This window comes from Gouania willdenowi, chromosome 2 (assembly GCF_900634775.1).
Source record: "Gouania willdenowi chromosome 2, fGouWil2.1, whole genome shotgun sequence".
In the NCBI taxonomy this organism is placed as follows: Eukaryota; Metazoa; Chordata; class Actinopteri; order Blenniiformes; family Gobiesocidae; genus Gouania; species Gouania willdenowi.
This window is the reverse complement of record NC_041045.1, coordinates 7,174,927-7,192,471: the sequence shown is the minus strand read 5'-3', so window position 1 is coordinate 7,192,471 and position 17,545 is coordinate 7,174,927. Positions and strand designations below refer to the sequence as shown.

The 17,545-nt window shown below is 40.3% G+C and overlaps 3 protein-coding genes across 3 annotated transcripts; 2 read left to right on the top strand and 1 right to left on the bottom strand.

The window, feature by feature from the left end:
* Nucleotides 1-660: 660 nt before the first annotated feature.
* On the top strand, nucleotides 661-4,690 carry LOC114477087 (inosine-uridine preferring nucleoside hydrolase-like). Its single transcript, XM_028469172.1, has 8 exons — nucleotides 661-756; nucleotides 1,513-1,694; nucleotides 1,767-1,946; nucleotides 2,097-2,208; nucleotides 2,316-2,452; nucleotides 3,642-3,719; nucleotides 3,803-3,919; nucleotides 3,997-4,690. Exons 1-8 carry the CDS (start codon nucleotides 681-683, stop codon nucleotides 4,147-4,149), a joined length of 1,035 nt encoding a protein of 344 aa, XP_028324973.1. The 5' UTR covers nucleotides 661-680; the 3' UTR covers nucleotides 4,150-4,690.
* Nucleotides 4,691-6,597: 1,907 nt separating this feature from the next.
* On the bottom strand, nucleotides 6,598-10,727 carry unc50 (unc-50 homolog (C. elegans)). Its single transcript, XM_028468603.1, has 6 exons — nucleotides 10,602-10,727; nucleotides 9,181-9,452; nucleotides 8,977-9,097; nucleotides 8,165-8,304; nucleotides 7,824-7,931; nucleotides 6,598-7,039 (listed from the first exon to the last, which is right to left on the bottom strand). The coding sequence occupies exons 2-6, from the start codon at nucleotides 9,446-9,448 to the stop codon at nucleotides 6,903-6,905; spliced, it is 774 nt and encodes a 257-aa protein (XP_028324404.1). The 5' UTR covers nucleotides 9,449-9,452; nucleotides 10,602-10,727; the 3' UTR covers nucleotides 6,598-6,902.
* A 317-nt stretch (nucleotides 10,728-11,044) lies between these two features.
* Nucleotides 11,045-17,502, top strand: ndufs1 (NADH:ubiquinone oxidoreductase core subunit S1). Its single transcript, XM_028468474.1, has 19 exons — nucleotides 11,045-11,138; nucleotides 12,299-12,375; nucleotides 12,476-12,567; nucleotides 12,675-12,782; nucleotides 12,880-12,956; nucleotides 13,042-13,123; nucleotides 13,199-13,329; nucleotides 14,080-14,265; nucleotides 14,350-14,484; nucleotides 14,566-14,680; nucleotides 14,749-14,894; nucleotides 14,975-15,103; nucleotides 15,187-15,316; nucleotides 15,650-15,810; nucleotides 15,893-16,047; nucleotides 16,133-16,308; nucleotides 16,394-16,528; nucleotides 17,113-17,185; nucleotides 17,256-17,502. The coding sequence occupies exons 2-19, from the start codon at nucleotides 12,303-12,305 to the stop codon at nucleotides 17,345-17,347; spliced, it is 2,196 nt and encodes a 731-aa protein (XP_028324275.1). The 5' UTR covers nucleotides 11,045-11,138; nucleotides 12,299-12,302; the 3' UTR covers nucleotides 17,348-17,502.
* The last annotated feature ends 43 nt before the right edge of the window (nucleotides 17,503-17,545 follow it).

The following is a 17,545-nucleotide window of genomic DNA, read 5'->3' as shown; positions in this document are numbered from 1 at the left end:
AATGCGCGCAGAGAACTGACTCCGGTATGAAAGGTTCTCGGTGGCATGGTGGTCAGGTCTGTGGTACATGAAAGTCACCACAAAAAACTGGCACTGCCAGCAGGGTCTGCTATGACGTCCCCCTGCAACAACCAGCTGTGGTCTATGGCTTCACTCAGCCCTCTAAAGAAAGTAGTTCAACCCATTTTTAACAAAGTGTTACAAGATGATTTGACTGGACTTGGTCAAATCTTAAAACGTGCTGTTATCCAGTATGTTGATGACATCATCACCTGTTCACCAAAGAAAGAAACGTGTCATGAAGATTCGACAAAATTGCTGCAGATATTGGCAAACAAAGGCTTCTCAGAGGAAGCTGCAGTATTGCCAGGAGAAATTAGTTTATCTGGCCCTAATAATAACTCGTGGCTATAGAAGTTTCTCTGACTCTGAAGGTCATTTAGAAGCTATTTGCACAGCACCAAAAACCTAGAACAGTTATAATCAATAGGATTGTTTACACTGGAGCGATAGCAGACATGCAGTGTGTTTTCATGAGGTGACTCAGACAAGTTACTTTTCCTGTCCAACCAGTAGCAGTAGAGTAGAGAGAAAAATGTTTAAAGCATCAGAACCAACAGACAGGTGGAGGTGGAGAGTAAACTGACCCTGCATGAGAAAATTACAGGGTGTCCCTTTGTATGTTGCATAACTGTTTCCTTCGTTTAGTGCAAAAACAGGAAGGGACTTTTCACTTGTGCGTGAGATTTCTGACCGGTAAGTTGGTCATTTTGTCTGGTCTGCTCTCTGGCTTTTTTTACCATCATGAAGAATCACTTCAAACAATTGAATGTTACTGAGCAGAAAAGTTTGGAGCTCAATGCAAGAACACAGAAAAACAGTATGTTGCTATGTGTTTCTCCTCAGGATTGTTTATGCGGTGCTTTCTAAAGAGTTAGGGTTCACTAATCCGTGCATCTAAAATCTGTGTTTGGTTTTGTGTGTGACTGATTCGGAAAGGGCTACTCTTTGGGATTCTCATTCTCACAGAGGACGCCAAAAAGGTGGGATTATTCTGTTTGGTTGTGCTCACTGACAAGGTCAGAAAAAGTGATTTCAATCACTTTAAATCATTTAAATAGTGATGGAAGGCAATCAGGAGATGAGGCACACCTATGTGGAAGCAAGAAAGAGTCTAATCATTCTCTTAGACCAGTGATTCTCAAACTTTTTGGACTCAAGTACCCCTTTTCTCTTTTTTCTGGTTCCAAGTACCACCTTTGTCCTTTGCTGAAAATACAATGAAAAGACATCTATAATGATGGATGAATAACTGATAAAACACATTTCAAAGGATCCCTAGAAATACAGCAGATAACCTAAAGTGCTTTATTGCAACTTGAATTGTCTCAAAAACATCACATTTACTCACAACTCACTTCGTCAAACAAATGAGTCGTATTTTTAACTGAATGACCAACATTTAGATTGAAATAAAATGCAGGATTGTCGCTTTTCTTTTGTTTCTTTAAGCTAAGATGAAGAAGCTAATCCTGGACGTGGACACCGGCGTGGATGACGCTCAGGGCATCATGGTGGCCCTCGCCGCAGATGATGTGCAAATCCTTGGAATAACCTGCTGCCATGGCAACACCTCTTTGGAAAACGTCCTCAGGAACACGCTGCGTGTCCTCAAAGTCTGCAACAGGCTGGAGGTGAGTCCGTTGAACATCACATGGTGGTACCAGAGCTTGGATGTGGTGGTTTGAATGACGAGTGCTCCACAGATCCCAGTTTATCGCGGTAACTCTGAGCCACTGCTGGCCAAGAGGACCCACGCTGGAGATTTTCACGGGAAGGACGGACTGGGTGATGTCCCTGATGAAGACGCTCCAGGGCTGGAGCTACTTCAGGAGGAAGGTGCTGTGCAGGCAATGATCCGGATCGCCAATGAGAACCCTGGTGAGGTGGGCGGACGTAGATCTCAGACACTCAGTTATGGATCATCGCTTACATCATTGTAGAATTATCTCCAGCATTCCCTCTTTAGATACTGTACATTATTGCTGTTAAAATTATCGAGTGATTTTTTTTTTTTTTGGGGTTTTTTATTTCAGGTAACTGTTGTAGCGACGGCACCGCTAACTAACCTAGCTGTAGCGGCTAAAGTGGACCCTTCCTTCCCTGCCAAACTAAAAGCTCTTCACATCATGGGCGGGAACACTGAGTGTACAACGTTTTTGTGTTTATTAGTTCCAGCTGGAACCCATTATGGAGATTTGAAGTTGACTTTTGTGTGTGTGTGTGTGTGTGTGTGTGTGTGTGTGTGTGTGTAGCCAGGGGGAACACTACAGTGTGTGGAGAGTTCAACTTCGTGGCAGATTCTGAAGCCGCGTACGTTGTGTTGGATCGCTACACCTGCCCCACCTACATCGCCACATGGGAATTCAGCTGCACGAACAGCCTGCCATGGGTTCGTTATCGCCTCATTATTAAATATATGAAAAAATAAACTTACATTTATATTTTTAAGCTTTTTAACATTTGCATCTATTCAGTAAGCCTTAGTTATTTGTTGCTCTTTAAATTGTATTGACCTCTGATTCCTGAGTGTAAAGCCATAGACTGCAAATGTTTTGTTGTAAACCAAATTTTCAAACCTTATCGAGGAGTTACTTGGAAGATTTTCTTTTCCAAGTGCTACATTTTGTCTTATTTTTCCCAATAATTTTGGAAAAACCCATTGGGAACTTTATTTTGAAAGTATCCAGTGGAAATAACCAAAAGATCCATTGGGTCTTCTTCATGAAAATTTGCTCAAACTTTATGTAACCATGACACAGGATGCTTGGATAGTTTTTTTACTACACAAATACAAATTATTTGATTCTTGTCCAAACTGTAATGTGATGCGCGAGTGGCCCTGTACCAAGATGGCCGCCAAATAAGCAAGTCGTCTCCAGTTGGCAGCAGTACTGCACGTGGCGTCTATGTGAATTATGTTTTTAGTTGTGGTACCAATATTTTCAAGTTTAGTCGTCTGAACACGACTTCAGCAAATATTTTCAATTTTCCGGTAGCTTTCTAATAATTTCCCTTTTTCCCGAAAGAATCCACGGACAATTCATTCCGTTGAGCTGCTTTGAGTGGGCTTGGTGCAATGCTTATTGTTTTAACCAATCATGAAGATCCAATCATTAATGCACTCTTGTCAAACGATGTGTCAATGCTAGCGTAGCGTTGGCATCGCAGGTTTCTACTCTAACTGTCCATCAGACATGAAAAACTTCTAGTGTGTGTTGTATTTTCAGATTTCTAACGCATTACTGCCAACTGGCTGGAAAATCCACAGATACATCGCGCCGCTATATATACAGTCAATCACTTTCTGAATTTTAATTGAAAAAGACAGCGACTTATATGCTGGGGGAAAAAAAAAACGGTACCATGAAATAAGACAGATTGCTCCAAAGGTTATTACTGTAGCCTACTGCACAGATAGGTCGTTCCACTATATAAGTCGCTTTTCAGTTGAAAAAGATAGTGACCAATACGCCGTCATCAGTTTTCTTTATCATGAAGTAACAATGGTCGCTACAAAGGTGACTACTCAGTGCACTTGATGTACTCACCGAACCTTTTGCGTCCGTTTTTTCTCGCAGTCTTTCTGCGACACTTGGCTAGCTCAAGACACGCCCAAGGCTCGTTTCATGGAAAGGGTTTCCAGTCACACCAGGAAGGTACGAAGTCATCCCAACCTTATTGGTGTCGGGGCTAACTCAGCGCAACAAAAACTCGATGTTCACTTGTGATCTCGCTGCAGATGGTCCAAACCGAGCGCTACCAGAAGGAACTGATCGGAGAGCCGGGTTTCAACACCTGTGACGTTTATGCTATAGCCGCGGCCATTGATGACCGTGTGGTGACTGAGCATGAAGAGGTGAGGGTCAAACGCTAAGATTACCTAAGTCTAAGACGTGAGTTTTTGGGGCTGAACTGCAGCTTTTCTTGTGCTAGGTTGCAGTGACCGTGGAGCTCGCGGGGACCTACACACGAGGCATGATGGTGCTGGACCACCTGGATCTGCTGAAGAAGAAGCACAAAGTTTTTATTCTGAAGAAAATTGACAAGGACAGATTCCAGCGACTGCTGATGAATGCACTAAAATAGACGTGTGACCTCTATCCAGATCACTTTTCAGGCCTTTTTCAGGCTGGGCTACCGGACACATAACACCACTCTCTTTGTTCTTCTTGTTGTTGTTGTTGTTGTTGTGTAAACTAGTTAAAATCTCTACTCCTCTGTTATTTGTAAACGGATCGGGCTGAAATTTGGTTGGTATAATCTATGGACGTGTACGCATCGATGCTCAAAGCCCGATTTTAGATTTGGGGGCCACAAGGGGCCCCAGAAGGGAAAAAAACAAAATTTGATTTCTCATTTATTTGTGAGTCAAATATTACAACGGTTGGTGGTACCGAATCATTGACACATGCCAATATAGAAATGTGGCCCATTACGCCGTACGTCATGTGGGCGCCCATGGGCCCCATTTTTCCAATGACTATTCCTTCATTAGTTCTCATTAGATCAAAACGCAGTTTGGTATGAATGAATATGATGAGACGCTTGGAGGCCTTTTTATTTTTAAACTTGGTTTTTCAACAATTTAGAAAAAAGTTGTTTTCTCATTTATTTGTGGGTCAAATATTGCGACAGTTGGTGTTACCAAAACATTGACACATACCAATATATGAATGAGACCCATTACTCCGTATGTGCCACGGGGGTAGCAGGAGGCCCCCAATTTCAAATGACTACTCCTCCGTTAATGCTTGTTGAATAGGGCTGACTGAATTCTCTAGAACGTGGTACGTGATGTTTGACGCGGAGATGTTCCAAGGGCCCAGCAGTAGTTAATCAGAGCTTGTTATAAAGCTGTTCTCATCTGTTGTTCTGAGCTTCGTGTTTGTGCGACACCCGGACCGTCATCCACGGAGCTGAGCCTGTGGGAGTGGCTTCACAAACCGCTCCTGCTGTGGGAACCAAGGCGACATTAGAAAGGATGTGAAACGTGGCAGGTGGTTGCGAGGAAAGTTGGGAAAACACTCACAAAGCTATTCACTAGAAATGACTGTGGTACTTCTGGGATCCAAAGTGTGAACAGAAGATATAAAAGGAAGAAAGAAGGTGCAGCTAAAGCTTTAGCCTCTTATTTTGTCGAGTTTATACGTCTTTGAAAATAGCGTTAGATCTCAGAAGTATCAGGTTTTCTACAGAGTTAAGATCGTTTGCTAGATTAAAGCTGCTGGGGACAATAACAATCTTTTTTTTTTCCTGAAAAACAAGAATTCACTTACAAACAAATGTTGAAAGTTGAAGTTGCTGCTGGAAACATTGTTTTTGACTTCATCACAAACAGTGTTTTTTTTTTTATTAAATGGTCATGTGACTTGAACTTGCATTGCATTGTGGGAATCCTATAGTAGAACGCAGGATTCTACTACAAGTGTTTGTTTTTTTACTTCATTCTTACTTTTATTTCAATCATTGTTTTTGTGGAACTTTAAATCAGTGAAAACACTAGACGTTTCATTTTGGATGAAGTACAGGTAGTTTTATAAATGTTTGGGATCATTTATTGCAGCTTTAACTTTACTTGCACTGTTTTGTCTATGCATTTATTAAAAGGACAAACAGTTACTTTGTGAACATGTTTCTTTTTGTTTCTTTAACTTTTTTGAAACAAACTGACAGAAATGTGCACCTTTAAGACAAGGGTTCTCAACCTTGGGGTTGCGAGACACTGGGAGGGGCATATCACTACCAGATGCCTTCAAGAAACTAAGAATATTAATATTTTTTAACAATTTGGGCCCATTTTGCTTTTTTTTTAGCTTTATTTTGCAACTACACCAAATTTGCCACATTTTAACATATTTTCATCAATTTTTTTGCCATATTTCTGCTCCTTTTAATGCATTTTTGCAACATTTCTGCATCTTCTCCATCAAATTTCAAAGCAATATCTGCACGTTTTCCACTTTCAAGACATTTTCAGGACTTATAAACCCTTTACACTACTTATTCTATATAATGTTGCATGTTTACCCATTATTGTCACTATTAACCTCTTTTCGTCATATCGAATGCTTATTTTTGCCAATTTGACCATAGTCACAATTTGTAATGGCCATTATTTTCCAGTTTAAACTAATTGTTACTACTTTTAAAATTAAATTACCCCAACCCCCCATTTCTGCCACTTTCAGAACCAATATTGACACTTTGAACCCTTTTTGCCCACTCTAATTTGCATCTTTCAACAAATTTTTGTATTTTTTTAAAAAAACCAATCACCACCTTTTCGTGTCACTTTTAACCCATTTTATTTCTAAAACAAGCACTTAAATCTTTAGGATGACTATACACAATTGTGCAAATATTAATAAACTTCCTAGATAACAGTGGATATTATTCACATAAATAAATAAATGTGGTTATCATAGAACAATGGACCATCATTTTGTCAATTTATTGGATGGGCTCGAAAAACTATCCCTGTTATTTGCTTACTTATAGACGGCCTTATCAAGCAAAGGAAACCAAAGAACCACATTAACTTAATAAAACATTTTTATTGAAAGTGCTCTGGAATGTACACTTTGAGGGAAAGCTTCATTTTATTTCTTAACTTATTATTAGTTTTTCTCTTCCATAACCAGCAGCTAATTTCTTTTTTTATCCTCAAGAAAACCCAAAAGCACAAGTCACAATAGAAACAGTCCTCTGAACAGAGCTTCATATTTACAAATCATACAAAAAGAGCGAGAGTAAAAGCCGAGTCCCGTCTGCATCTGTGCTCATCGAGAGCCCAAGGATGAATCAAGCAGTTTAACTGTCCCACTAAGAGCAAACTGGTCCTACTTGACTCTGAACTTGTAAAAATTGCAGAGCACTCGTGTGAAATTCCAGCCCAGTGAGAGGGAGAGGACGTAGATGAGGGCGAGGAGGGTGAAGGGGTAGAGCAGCACCGCTGTGTTTTTCAGGAAAGGAAGAGCTGGGAGGAGAAAAACACACAACCCGGCACACAGCGTCAGTGATCATTTCATCACACCAGTGCAGTATGAGACTGTGACCATTAGATGGAAGCAAAGTCATGAAGAAACAATAAAAAATTTAAATAAAAAAATCATTGTAGCTCTATTTCTGAAAATATTATCTCATTTAAAATCATTATTATTCTCCCAGAATCTCAAATAGTAGGTTGTGTAAGGTTATATATATATATATATATATTAGGACTATCAAATATATGTATGCAGACATGCATGCAAACATTTTTTTCCCCTCTTTTTTTCTAATAGAACCAATACATGGTACAAAAAGATGTATCATTAAATACAATCATTTTTTATTTAAATAATTTTTGCTTTCAAATAAAAAAATTTTGTTTTAAATTTATTTGGCTTTTAATTTCTATATTTCTTTTGCATTCCGTATTTTTAGGTAAATTATCTTTTGTTTTTTAAATTTGATTTTAGTTTTTTTTCAAAACAAAATAAAGAAATGGAAAAAATAGGCACAAAAAAGAAGAAAAAAAAACGAATCCAAAAGCATTTTGAATTATGTAGATCCATAATATATAACCTGTATTTTTAATTATAGATTAAACTAAAACTATTTTATGGATTTTTGTTTTGCAATACCTTAAAATATATTTCAAAACGTCAGTAAAACACATTTTACATACAGAAGTTTTAATAAAATGTTTTTTTTTTTTTTTTTTTCAATGAGCAAAATCTTATGTAACGTGAGCCCTGAGGTGCTCATAGGAGACTTACCACTGTAGCCCAAGAACGTGATATAAAGATAATAACTGATGGCAATCAGCCACAGTGTGTTCCCGACAAAGTATCCAAGGAACCAATCGGAAGAAATCATCACAATATCTAAAACACAAAGACAAAGTGGAAACAGTGCATTAGCATCATAAAACACAAAATACTGTTTTTCACAATTGTTTCCACAAAGTTGGGAGCATAACTTTGTCCAGAATATCTTGGTCTGCAGAAATATTAAGGGTGACCTTTACTGGAGTTATATGGCATAACCCTGACCCTTAAAAACAGGTGTGTCCAAATACTTTTGTCCAACTGAGGGTTCAGTTATACTGTGAACTTACGATTGATGAAGAAGAGCTGCAGGAAGTGCAGGATGACCAGAAGTGGATAGAAAGCATTGAGGTGAACGTCAAAGGCGTAGCCCCACTCCACGTCAAAGTTCCTGCCGGGATGTTTCAGCAGATACTTGTTGCTTAGCAACCTAAAGGTTAAAAAGCAGACGCAGTGAGATAAGAAGAACAAACTGAGTGAATAAGTGTGCACCATTGCCATGAATCTGACGATACAATATATCCCGATACTTAACATTACGATACACATCAAGAGATCAATAATCACACATTTTACCTTTACAAGTACAAAATAATATGAAATACTATTTATTTTATTTTTCAAACATGTGACAACGAATAAATGGCAACTACCTGTTATTCAAGTACCAATATCAAAAACAAGTGGTATATTTATCAAACTGTCAAATGACATTTCTTAAGAGTTTAACTTTTGCTTCTTCAAAAGATTCTGACAAGTTCTTAATATCTTTAAAAATGGAACCACATACATCTATAAAAGTGCACAGTATGTTTTATGAAAATAAAGTGCAATCAACTTCCAGCTGAAATGCATTGAGGAGTGAGGTAGTGTAACAAGATCTGATGTGATTCACTGACACCTAGTGACTGCGTGTTTACATGCGATGCAGATGTCAGAGCAATTAAATGTTTTTTTTTTCCATTAAAAAACATGATTAAAAAAATCAATTTGACCATTTCATGGATCAATACGATAATTGCGCAGTGAAATAGTGCGATATATCCATCGCCAAATTGATTTTTTCGAACACTGTTAGTGAATGATTTCAGCTAAAACTCACCACATGAACGTAGATACAAGCAGACCGACTCCTATACAGTCGACAAAGACCACCCACAGCAGCAGCTTCAGGGTTTCCAGCACTCCCATGTCTAACACCAGCCCAAAGCCGATTGTTGACACTGCACAGTGACACATACATGGTTCAGGTTATCAAACAAACATTTTCCAACTATCACAAGTTGCACCCTGAGGACAGACTTACCGCACAGCCAGATGCTGAGAAGGACCAGAAAGGCCGGGTCGTCCCTCGCCCACTGGTCCTTGGTCTGCTTCCTGTAGTGAAAGTTTCTGTAGACCCTTTGTGGAGACGTGAACAGATAAAGCATCTGCCACAGAGCAAACTCAAAGTCCATCTGTCGGAAGTGAAACAGTCGCCGCAGATACTTGTAGCGCTTAGCGCCGGCTGTGTGGCGTGCGGCGTCCCGGGTGCCGAGGGCGCCGTTAGCGTGTGGTGATGTTGTTGGCAACATGGTGCTGGAAGGGAAGAGAATAACTGGATAAGTATCTGACAAAACTGGCTTTTACAGCTTCTTCATTGCCACTATTTTAAAAAGTAGAAACAATTAGTTTAAACTGGCAAATAATGGGCAGGAAAAATCGAGAATTTGGTTAAATTAGCAAACATAACCATGAAATATGGTGAAAAGAGGTTAAAAGTGACAATAATGGGTCAACATATGTGACATTAGGTGGCAAAAGTGTTGGAAAAGGTTCAAAAGTGCTGAAAATGTCTTGGAAGTGGAAATAAATGTGTAAAAAAAGGTATTGAAATTTGATGGAGAAGCAGCAGAAATGACAGTAATGTAGCAAAAATGCATTAAAAGGAGCAAAAAATATGACAGGGAAAAAGTGATGACAATAGGTTAAAATATGACAAGTATGGTGTAGTTGCAGAAAAGGTGCAAAAATAACCAAAAATGGGTAAAATGTTTCATCTGGTAGCGGATATTATGTCAGCTGAATAGTTTTTATGAATGAAATAGACAAATACAGTTATTATTACTTTAAAAATTATTTGTTTATAGCTTGTAAACACTTCTTGTAAAGAGAACTTTCAGCATAGATTTGTTTTTTACTTTATGTTCATAAAGTTACTTCCCACATTAATTTTTAATAGTTATAAACGGGTTACTCAATAATTTTCCCATGGTGAATAATGTCTTCTATACCACTGCACTTCAGATAAATTAACCGATTTCTGGTCATCAATATTTTTGATAATGGTATTTTAAAACTACATTTTTTTTTTTTACTTAAATACAAGTTTGAATATTCTTAATTTTGAACCTCACTGTAATGTGTAAACACAGGATTAACACAATAAACAGTATCCCAGCCATGCAAAGGGGAAACCCTGGCTATATTTTAATAACAAGTACCACAAAATAACTTTAAAGAAGCTAAAACAATTCCTCAAAGGAAACATACAGCTCTCCCAATTTCATGTTACTGTCTACTACCATGTTATCTCGCTGAGGCTGTTAGTTAGCACATACGTTAGCATGCTGCTAACTAGTTTGGCATGATTAAATGGCCTTCTGACGGTGAAATACCACAAACAGCTGCAGTGACATAATTCTCCACAAAAACTGTGTAAATTTCCCACCGCAGGAAGACATTTACCTGTTTAAACAGCAACACGGAGAGACTCACAGGTCCGATTCTCGATTGTTTTTGTAGCTTCCTGGAGTGTTGCACACGTCGAAGGTTCCGGTAGAAATGCCCATGGAATCATGGGAGATGTAGTTAAAAATAATATCGGCACAGTTATATTCATTATGATAATAATAATAATAATAATAATAATTTTTGTAATTATTTTATATTTTTATAATTAGTATCAGTCACAGTGGGTAATTATCATCACCCATTAGGATACAAATAAAGATGATGTTGTTTACGCTTTTTCCAAGCTTTGAAGTTTTAGTTTCTAATTAATGTACCAGATTAATCTTGTTGTTACAGGTTACGTTGACAACAACTGTCTGTCAGTATATGCTTTTATTTACGTATAATAGATTAAATTATATTTTTCGTGTGAAAATAAGTCAACATTAACCGGAAGTTGAAAACTGTCACTTCCGCTAACGCCATACTGTTTTCGTTGCGGGATTAAACAACATAACCGCTGTTCTGGTCCAGAAGGCCAAATAGCGAAAGGTAAGCAGGTGAATCTCACTGTTTACATTCAAATACATTAAATATCAGTTCAAACCACGTCATTTTTTGGTCGAAAGTGCGTGTTTATACTGTAAAATGTCCAGTTACCCTCTGACAGCGGCGTGTCCTTGAGTAGCACCCAAAGCTAACACTAATGTTAGCCTGGAAACTATAAGAATTTGTCACTAATACACTTTTCTTCAGCTATCACCACGTTTACATTTTTTTTTTTAAACAAACTTAGATGAATTCTCACGACTTAATTACATTCCCACCCTGTTTTCTACGATGAAAGCGACTGTTGCGCAGTTGCACCAAAACATACACAGCAGCAGATAATAATCCTTAATTAATTTAGCTCTAACACGACAGCTCTGCGTTGTATTAAATATGATGATATATAATAATAACTGTTGGTTTTAAGCTTTGATTTTGAGCTTACGTTATGGAAATATTAATGAGTGGTTAGCTGGCAGCAAAGTTAATTCTACTTTCAGGAACTTTAGGTGTGAAATCTGTCCAAATTAGGCAAAAAATAAGCACAAATAAGAAAATATTAACACAATGTATTTTAATATGAATATAATTTAGATTCAATATATTTTGTCGATTCAATGCTGGCATTTTTCTAATTTTCCTACCCATATCATGACTGGTGGAAAAAATATTGATTTATGATATATTTCCAAAAAAAACAAAAAAACAATTGTGACTATTAGAAAAACTATGTATTCCCCCATTGATTTTTAAAAAATGTATTTATTTATTCTTTTTTTATTTACCATGTTGGCACATGTGGTCATAGGTTTACACTGCATGTAGTACAGTGCAGATTAATGATTGTGTAGTTGTAATAACTGTGAACGTGACTGACAGACATGTGATGTGCGTTTTATTTTGGAACTATGGCTCATGATTGTTTTCAAAAAAGTGTATAATTCAACTTTTGTTTTTTGATAAGGATGATAATCAAAGTAAAGTCACAATTGTTACTTTCGAATTGCAATACATCTCAAAAGCATCGTATCATTCCATCCTTGCTTGTCCTTTTCAAACTGGCCTTAATCTCCCTCAACAGAAGATATTATTGTTGTGGGTGTCATTGTCTTTACATATGAATAGTTATTTATGTTGTGGCTGTTTTGTTATTCCTCTCACAGAATCATGCTGCGACTGCCGACCGTCGGGCGAGCTCTTTCTGGAGCCGCCAAGGGCAGCCTGGTTTCCTCCAATCCCGGTGAGTTCAGCTCATGTTTGTATTCATAACACATATCACAATTTCTTACCGTCCTGGAAGCGTTGTTGAAATTGTGTCGGACTTGTTTTGTTTGATTCAGTGCGTACGTCAGTGCGTACCGCCACCAACATGGTGGAGGTGTTTGTGGACGGGAAGTCGGTGGAAGTGGAGCCCGGGACGACAGTGTTACAGGTGTTAATGCTCAGTTTTTGCTTGGTCATTATTCTAAACGCTGACATGAATGTTGATAACGTTTAAAGTCACACTTTGATAAATCTGAGTCTTTTGTTTCTCCTTAGGCCTGTGAGAAAGTAGGGATTCAGATTCCCAGATTTTGTTACCACGAGCGTCTGTCGGTTGCTGGAAACTGTCGCATGTGTTTAGTGGAGATCGAGAAAGCTCCGAAGGTAGGAGGAGTTATTCTGTGTGAACCAAACACACAAGCGTGGGATGTAAGCTGTTGTTATTGTGTTGATTAATCGGTTGGTGTTTGTGGGTCTTCAGCCTGTAGCAGCCTGCGCCATGCCCGTCATGAAAGGCTGGAACATCCTCACCAACTCAGAGAAGACACGCAAAGCCAGGTACACACCTTCAGTCTTCACTGCAGGGCTCAGTTAACCCACAGTTTGAGTTAACACCGTGGAATGGGTTTGTGTGTTTACTCAGAGAGGGAGTGATGGAGTTTCTGTTGGCCAACCACCCACTGGACTGTCCCATCTGCGACCAGGGAGGCGAGTGTGACCTGCAGGTAACCTTCAGCAGCGTGTAGCCACAGAAGATGATTTATAAACAGGAGCTCAAAGCGCTGTTCTCTGACCTCCAGGATCAGTCCATGCAGTTTGGCTCCGACCGCAGCCGCTTCACAGAGGCAAAGAGAGCGGTGGAAGACAAGAACATCGGACCCCTCATCAAAACCATCATGACTCGCTGTATCCAGTGCACACGCTGCGTCCGGTAATCACTACCTGCATCCGATAAACCCATACAAAGGATACAATATCAGTAATTTGATAGAAAACGACAACAACATTAAATGCAAAATAGAGGAAACAATTGTGAAGAATAATTAATGCAATTGAACGATAAAAAGATCAACTACACAAATAATGGAAGCTGGAAAACGAATATAATTTTTAACAGAAGTAAATTAGAAATGACCCATAGAATGTTTTTTAGCTGCATATTTCAATGAATAAACTAACTATAACAACTATGAATATATAACTAACAAATCAAAAATAAAATACGAGACCTAAAATATATGTTTCAGTAAAAGTAGTAACAGAACCCAAGTTGTCAGGAGTGAAACACAAAAAAGTAGCTTAAAAGAGGCAAATTATGAAGAGGAAGAATGTTTGATACTTAATTCAAATAACAGCATTAACGGACTCAATGCAATGACAAAAAAAATGCACGAAGTGACTTGAAAAATACACAAAAATTACTGCAAAAATGCATAAAATGACAACAAAATACATGTAATGACAAAGAAATACAAAAAAGCTCAAAATAGCTAAAAAAAACTGCAATAAAATATTTTTTTATTGCAAAAAAGAAGCTAAAAAATGCAAAATAATTCTAAAAATACTTTAAAAAAACATTTAATTCTTCAAATGACAGCATTAGGGATTTCTTTTTCTAAAGTACTTACTTAATGTAATAAGGCATGACTTCAGTAAAAATGTTTCTAATCTCTTCTCGTAGCTTTGCCAGTGAGATTGCTGGAGTGGAGGACCTGGGAACGACAGGCAGAGGAAACGATCTCCAGATCGGCACCTATGTGGAGAAAATGTTCATGTCCGAGCTGTCGGGGAACGTCATCGACGTGTGTCCCGTCGGCGCGCTCACGTCCAAACCGTATGCTTTCACAGCACGACCGTGGGAGACGAGGTAGGAAAACGGACACGACGCCTGGACCGTTGGAGAAAACGTCAGAGACAGAGAAAGGAGTCTTTCTTTTTGTTGTATTTGTAGGAAAACAGAGACGATTGACGTGTTGGACGCTGTCGGCAGCAACATTGTGGTGAGCACCAGAGGAGGCGAGGTGATGAGGGTGTTACCGAGGCTCAACGAAGACGTCAACGAAGAGTGGATTTCCGATAAGACGAGGTGTCGCACACGCAGCAAAGCCTGTCCATCAAAGCCTGTGTGCCACACGCGCCGCACTGACTCCCATTTGTGTGTCCACAGGTTTGCGTACGACGGTCTGAAGAGACAGAGGTTGACTCAGCCAATGGTGAAGGACGATTCAGGTCAGCTGGCTCCAACCAGCTGGGAGGATGCTCTCACACGTGTCGCTGGAGCTGTAAGTCTACGCCCTGCTGTACGTGCTATTTTGTCAGTGTGTTTGAATGTGTGTATCTGTGTGTGTAGCTGCAAAGCGTGCAGGGCAACGAGGTGGCCGCCATCGCCGGAGGCATGGCCGACGCCGAGTCCCTCATTGCACTCAAAGATGTCCTCAACAGGCTGGACTCGGAGAACCTGTGCACGGAAGAGTTGTTCCCCATGTCGGGAGCTGGGTGAGGCACGCTGCTCTGTGTGTGTGTGTGTGTGTGCGCGTTTGTGTGAAGGCGCTTCATCTGCTGTTCTCTGGTTGCAGCACCGACCTGCGCTCCAACTACCTACTCAACTCACGCATCGCCGGCATCGAGGACTGTGACCTGCTGCTGTTGGTGGGAACCAACCCCAGATACGAAGCTCCGCTGTTCAACGCCAGAATCCGCAAGAGGTGCGTGAATAAGTCCAAATGCTGATGTAACCTCACGCTGTGACCGTGTGCCTGATCCTCCATTTCTTTGTTCGTCCCATCAGCTGGCTTCACAATGAGCTGCGCGTGGCCGTGTTGGGCCACCAAGTGGACCTGAGCTACTCGTACGACCACCTGGGAGAGGAGACGGCGGCGCTGAACGACCTGGCCAACGGCACACACCCCTTCTGTCAGGTAGTTGACGGACACATGCATACACACATTTGTTGTCCATATCTGTGTTTTTGGTGTATTTGTGTATTTTTTTCACATTTTGTTTATTGTTTTTTAGTTGTATTTTTTTGTCATTTTGTATATATCTTTAATTATTGCATGTATTTGTTTTGGGTTGTTTTCTGTCATTTTGTATTTTTTTGGTCATTTTGAGTGTTCTTGTTTTAATTTTGTGTATCTTTGTTGTTTAGTGTATTTTTCTGTAATTTTGTATGTTTTTTGATTCATGATGTTTATCGTACTTTGGAGACCTAGCTACCCCTGACGCCCCTCGTGCCCCCATCCTGTCCACAGGTCCTCTCCACAGCCAAGCGTCCCGTGGTAGTGGTGGGCAGCAGCGCTCTGCAGCGAGAGGATGGCGCTGCCATCCTGAGAGCCGTCTCCACCATTGCCCAGAACGCCCGGACCAGCAGTGGCGTGGAGGAGGGCTGGAAAGTTCTCAACGTGCTGCACAGGTTCAGATCAGAGCTGCTTTCTGTCATTTTGTCACAGTAGTTCCACAGATCAGTCACATTTTTTTGTGTTTTTGTTGCTCAGAGTGGCGAGCCAGGTGGCGGCGTTGGATCTGGGTTACAAGGCAGGTGTGGACGCCATCAGGAAGAACCCCCCCAAAGTGTTATTCCTGATGGGCGCCGACGCCGGCTGCATCACGAGGGCCGACCTGCCCAAGGAAAGCCTCATCATCTACCAGGGTACCAACACTCAGACACCAATCAGACGCAGGTCACTCTCCAAGCATCGGTTTCACAAAAAAACACGGATTTTTTTCTTTTCCAGGTCACCATGGCGATGTAGGAGCACCAATGGCTGACATCATCCTCCCCGGAGCTGCGTACACGGAGAAAAACGCCACCTACGTCAACACTGAAGGGAGGAGCCAGCACACCAAGATCGCCGCCACCGCTCCCGGAATGGCACGAGAAGACTGGAAGATCATCAGAGCGATATCAGAGGTTTGATCGCTCAGCGCACGCACACCACAATGAATAGCGTGTCAGAGAATGACGTATGTGTGTGTGTGTGTGTTCCACCCTGCAGCTCGCCGGCGTGACGCTGCCCTACGACTCTCTGGAGGAGGTCCGGTCCAGGCTCACAGAGGTGTCCCCCAACCTGGTGCGCTATGACGACGTGGAGGAGGCCAACTTCTTCAAACAGGCCAACGAGCTCGCTCAGGTACAGACACACACACACACATATTTCTGTATTTCTCTCTTTATGGGGTGTCAAACTCATTGTAGTTAAAGGCCCACTTACGACCCAGTTTGACCTCAAGTGGGCCGGACCGGAAAAATCACAAATTCAAATAGAATTCGGAATGTTAAGGGGTCAATTCCATTTTTCAGTTGCTATAACGTTTTTAATTACTCATCTTCAATTACAATTCAGTTACGATTACAGTGACCAATAAATACCAATAAAATACCAATTATTTTTATCCTCATAAAGTCAAGTACAATTACAATTATTGTCAATTACTGAGCCTGAAATAAATAATGTAATAAAAGTTAACCACCTTCTTGTGGTAGGATTCATAATTTTCATTACAATTGCCAAGTAAATTATCTAAACTAATTTCTAATTTAATTACGATTGCAACAACATTTACATTTATTATTACGTCATAATTGTAACTAATTATCAATTAGACGATTGCAATTATAATTGATCCGAACCCTGTCTAGACGTATGGTCACCCTAGCGCGCGCGCACACACACACACACAATGTATTTCATTAATGGTGTTGTGCTCCTTAAAGGCTGTGAACCAGGACCTCCTGGCAGCTCCTCTGGTTCCACCTCAGCTCTCAGCGAAGGACTTCTACATGACAGGTATGAGCACACACGAGCACAAAGCAGTCCCCACGTTCACGCACACACACACCTCTGTCTCTGTGTTCAGACTCCATCAGTAGATCGTCCCAAACGATGGCCAAGTGTGTGAAAGCCGTCACAGAAGGAGCCGCGGCCGTGGATGAGCCGTCCGTTTGCTGAAGGCCCCGAAATCTCCTCCTAAACGCCACCTTTACAACTCTGAGCTGAACTTGTGTAATTTAAACCTCGTCCCTGATGCTTGTGTATACATTAATGTCCCCACAGAGTGAGGGAAAACCCTGTGAAATATGATTAAAGTCTTAGAAATGACAGTTCTGATTGTTTTATGTCTGATTTGAAAGTAAGTGACTCTGTGAT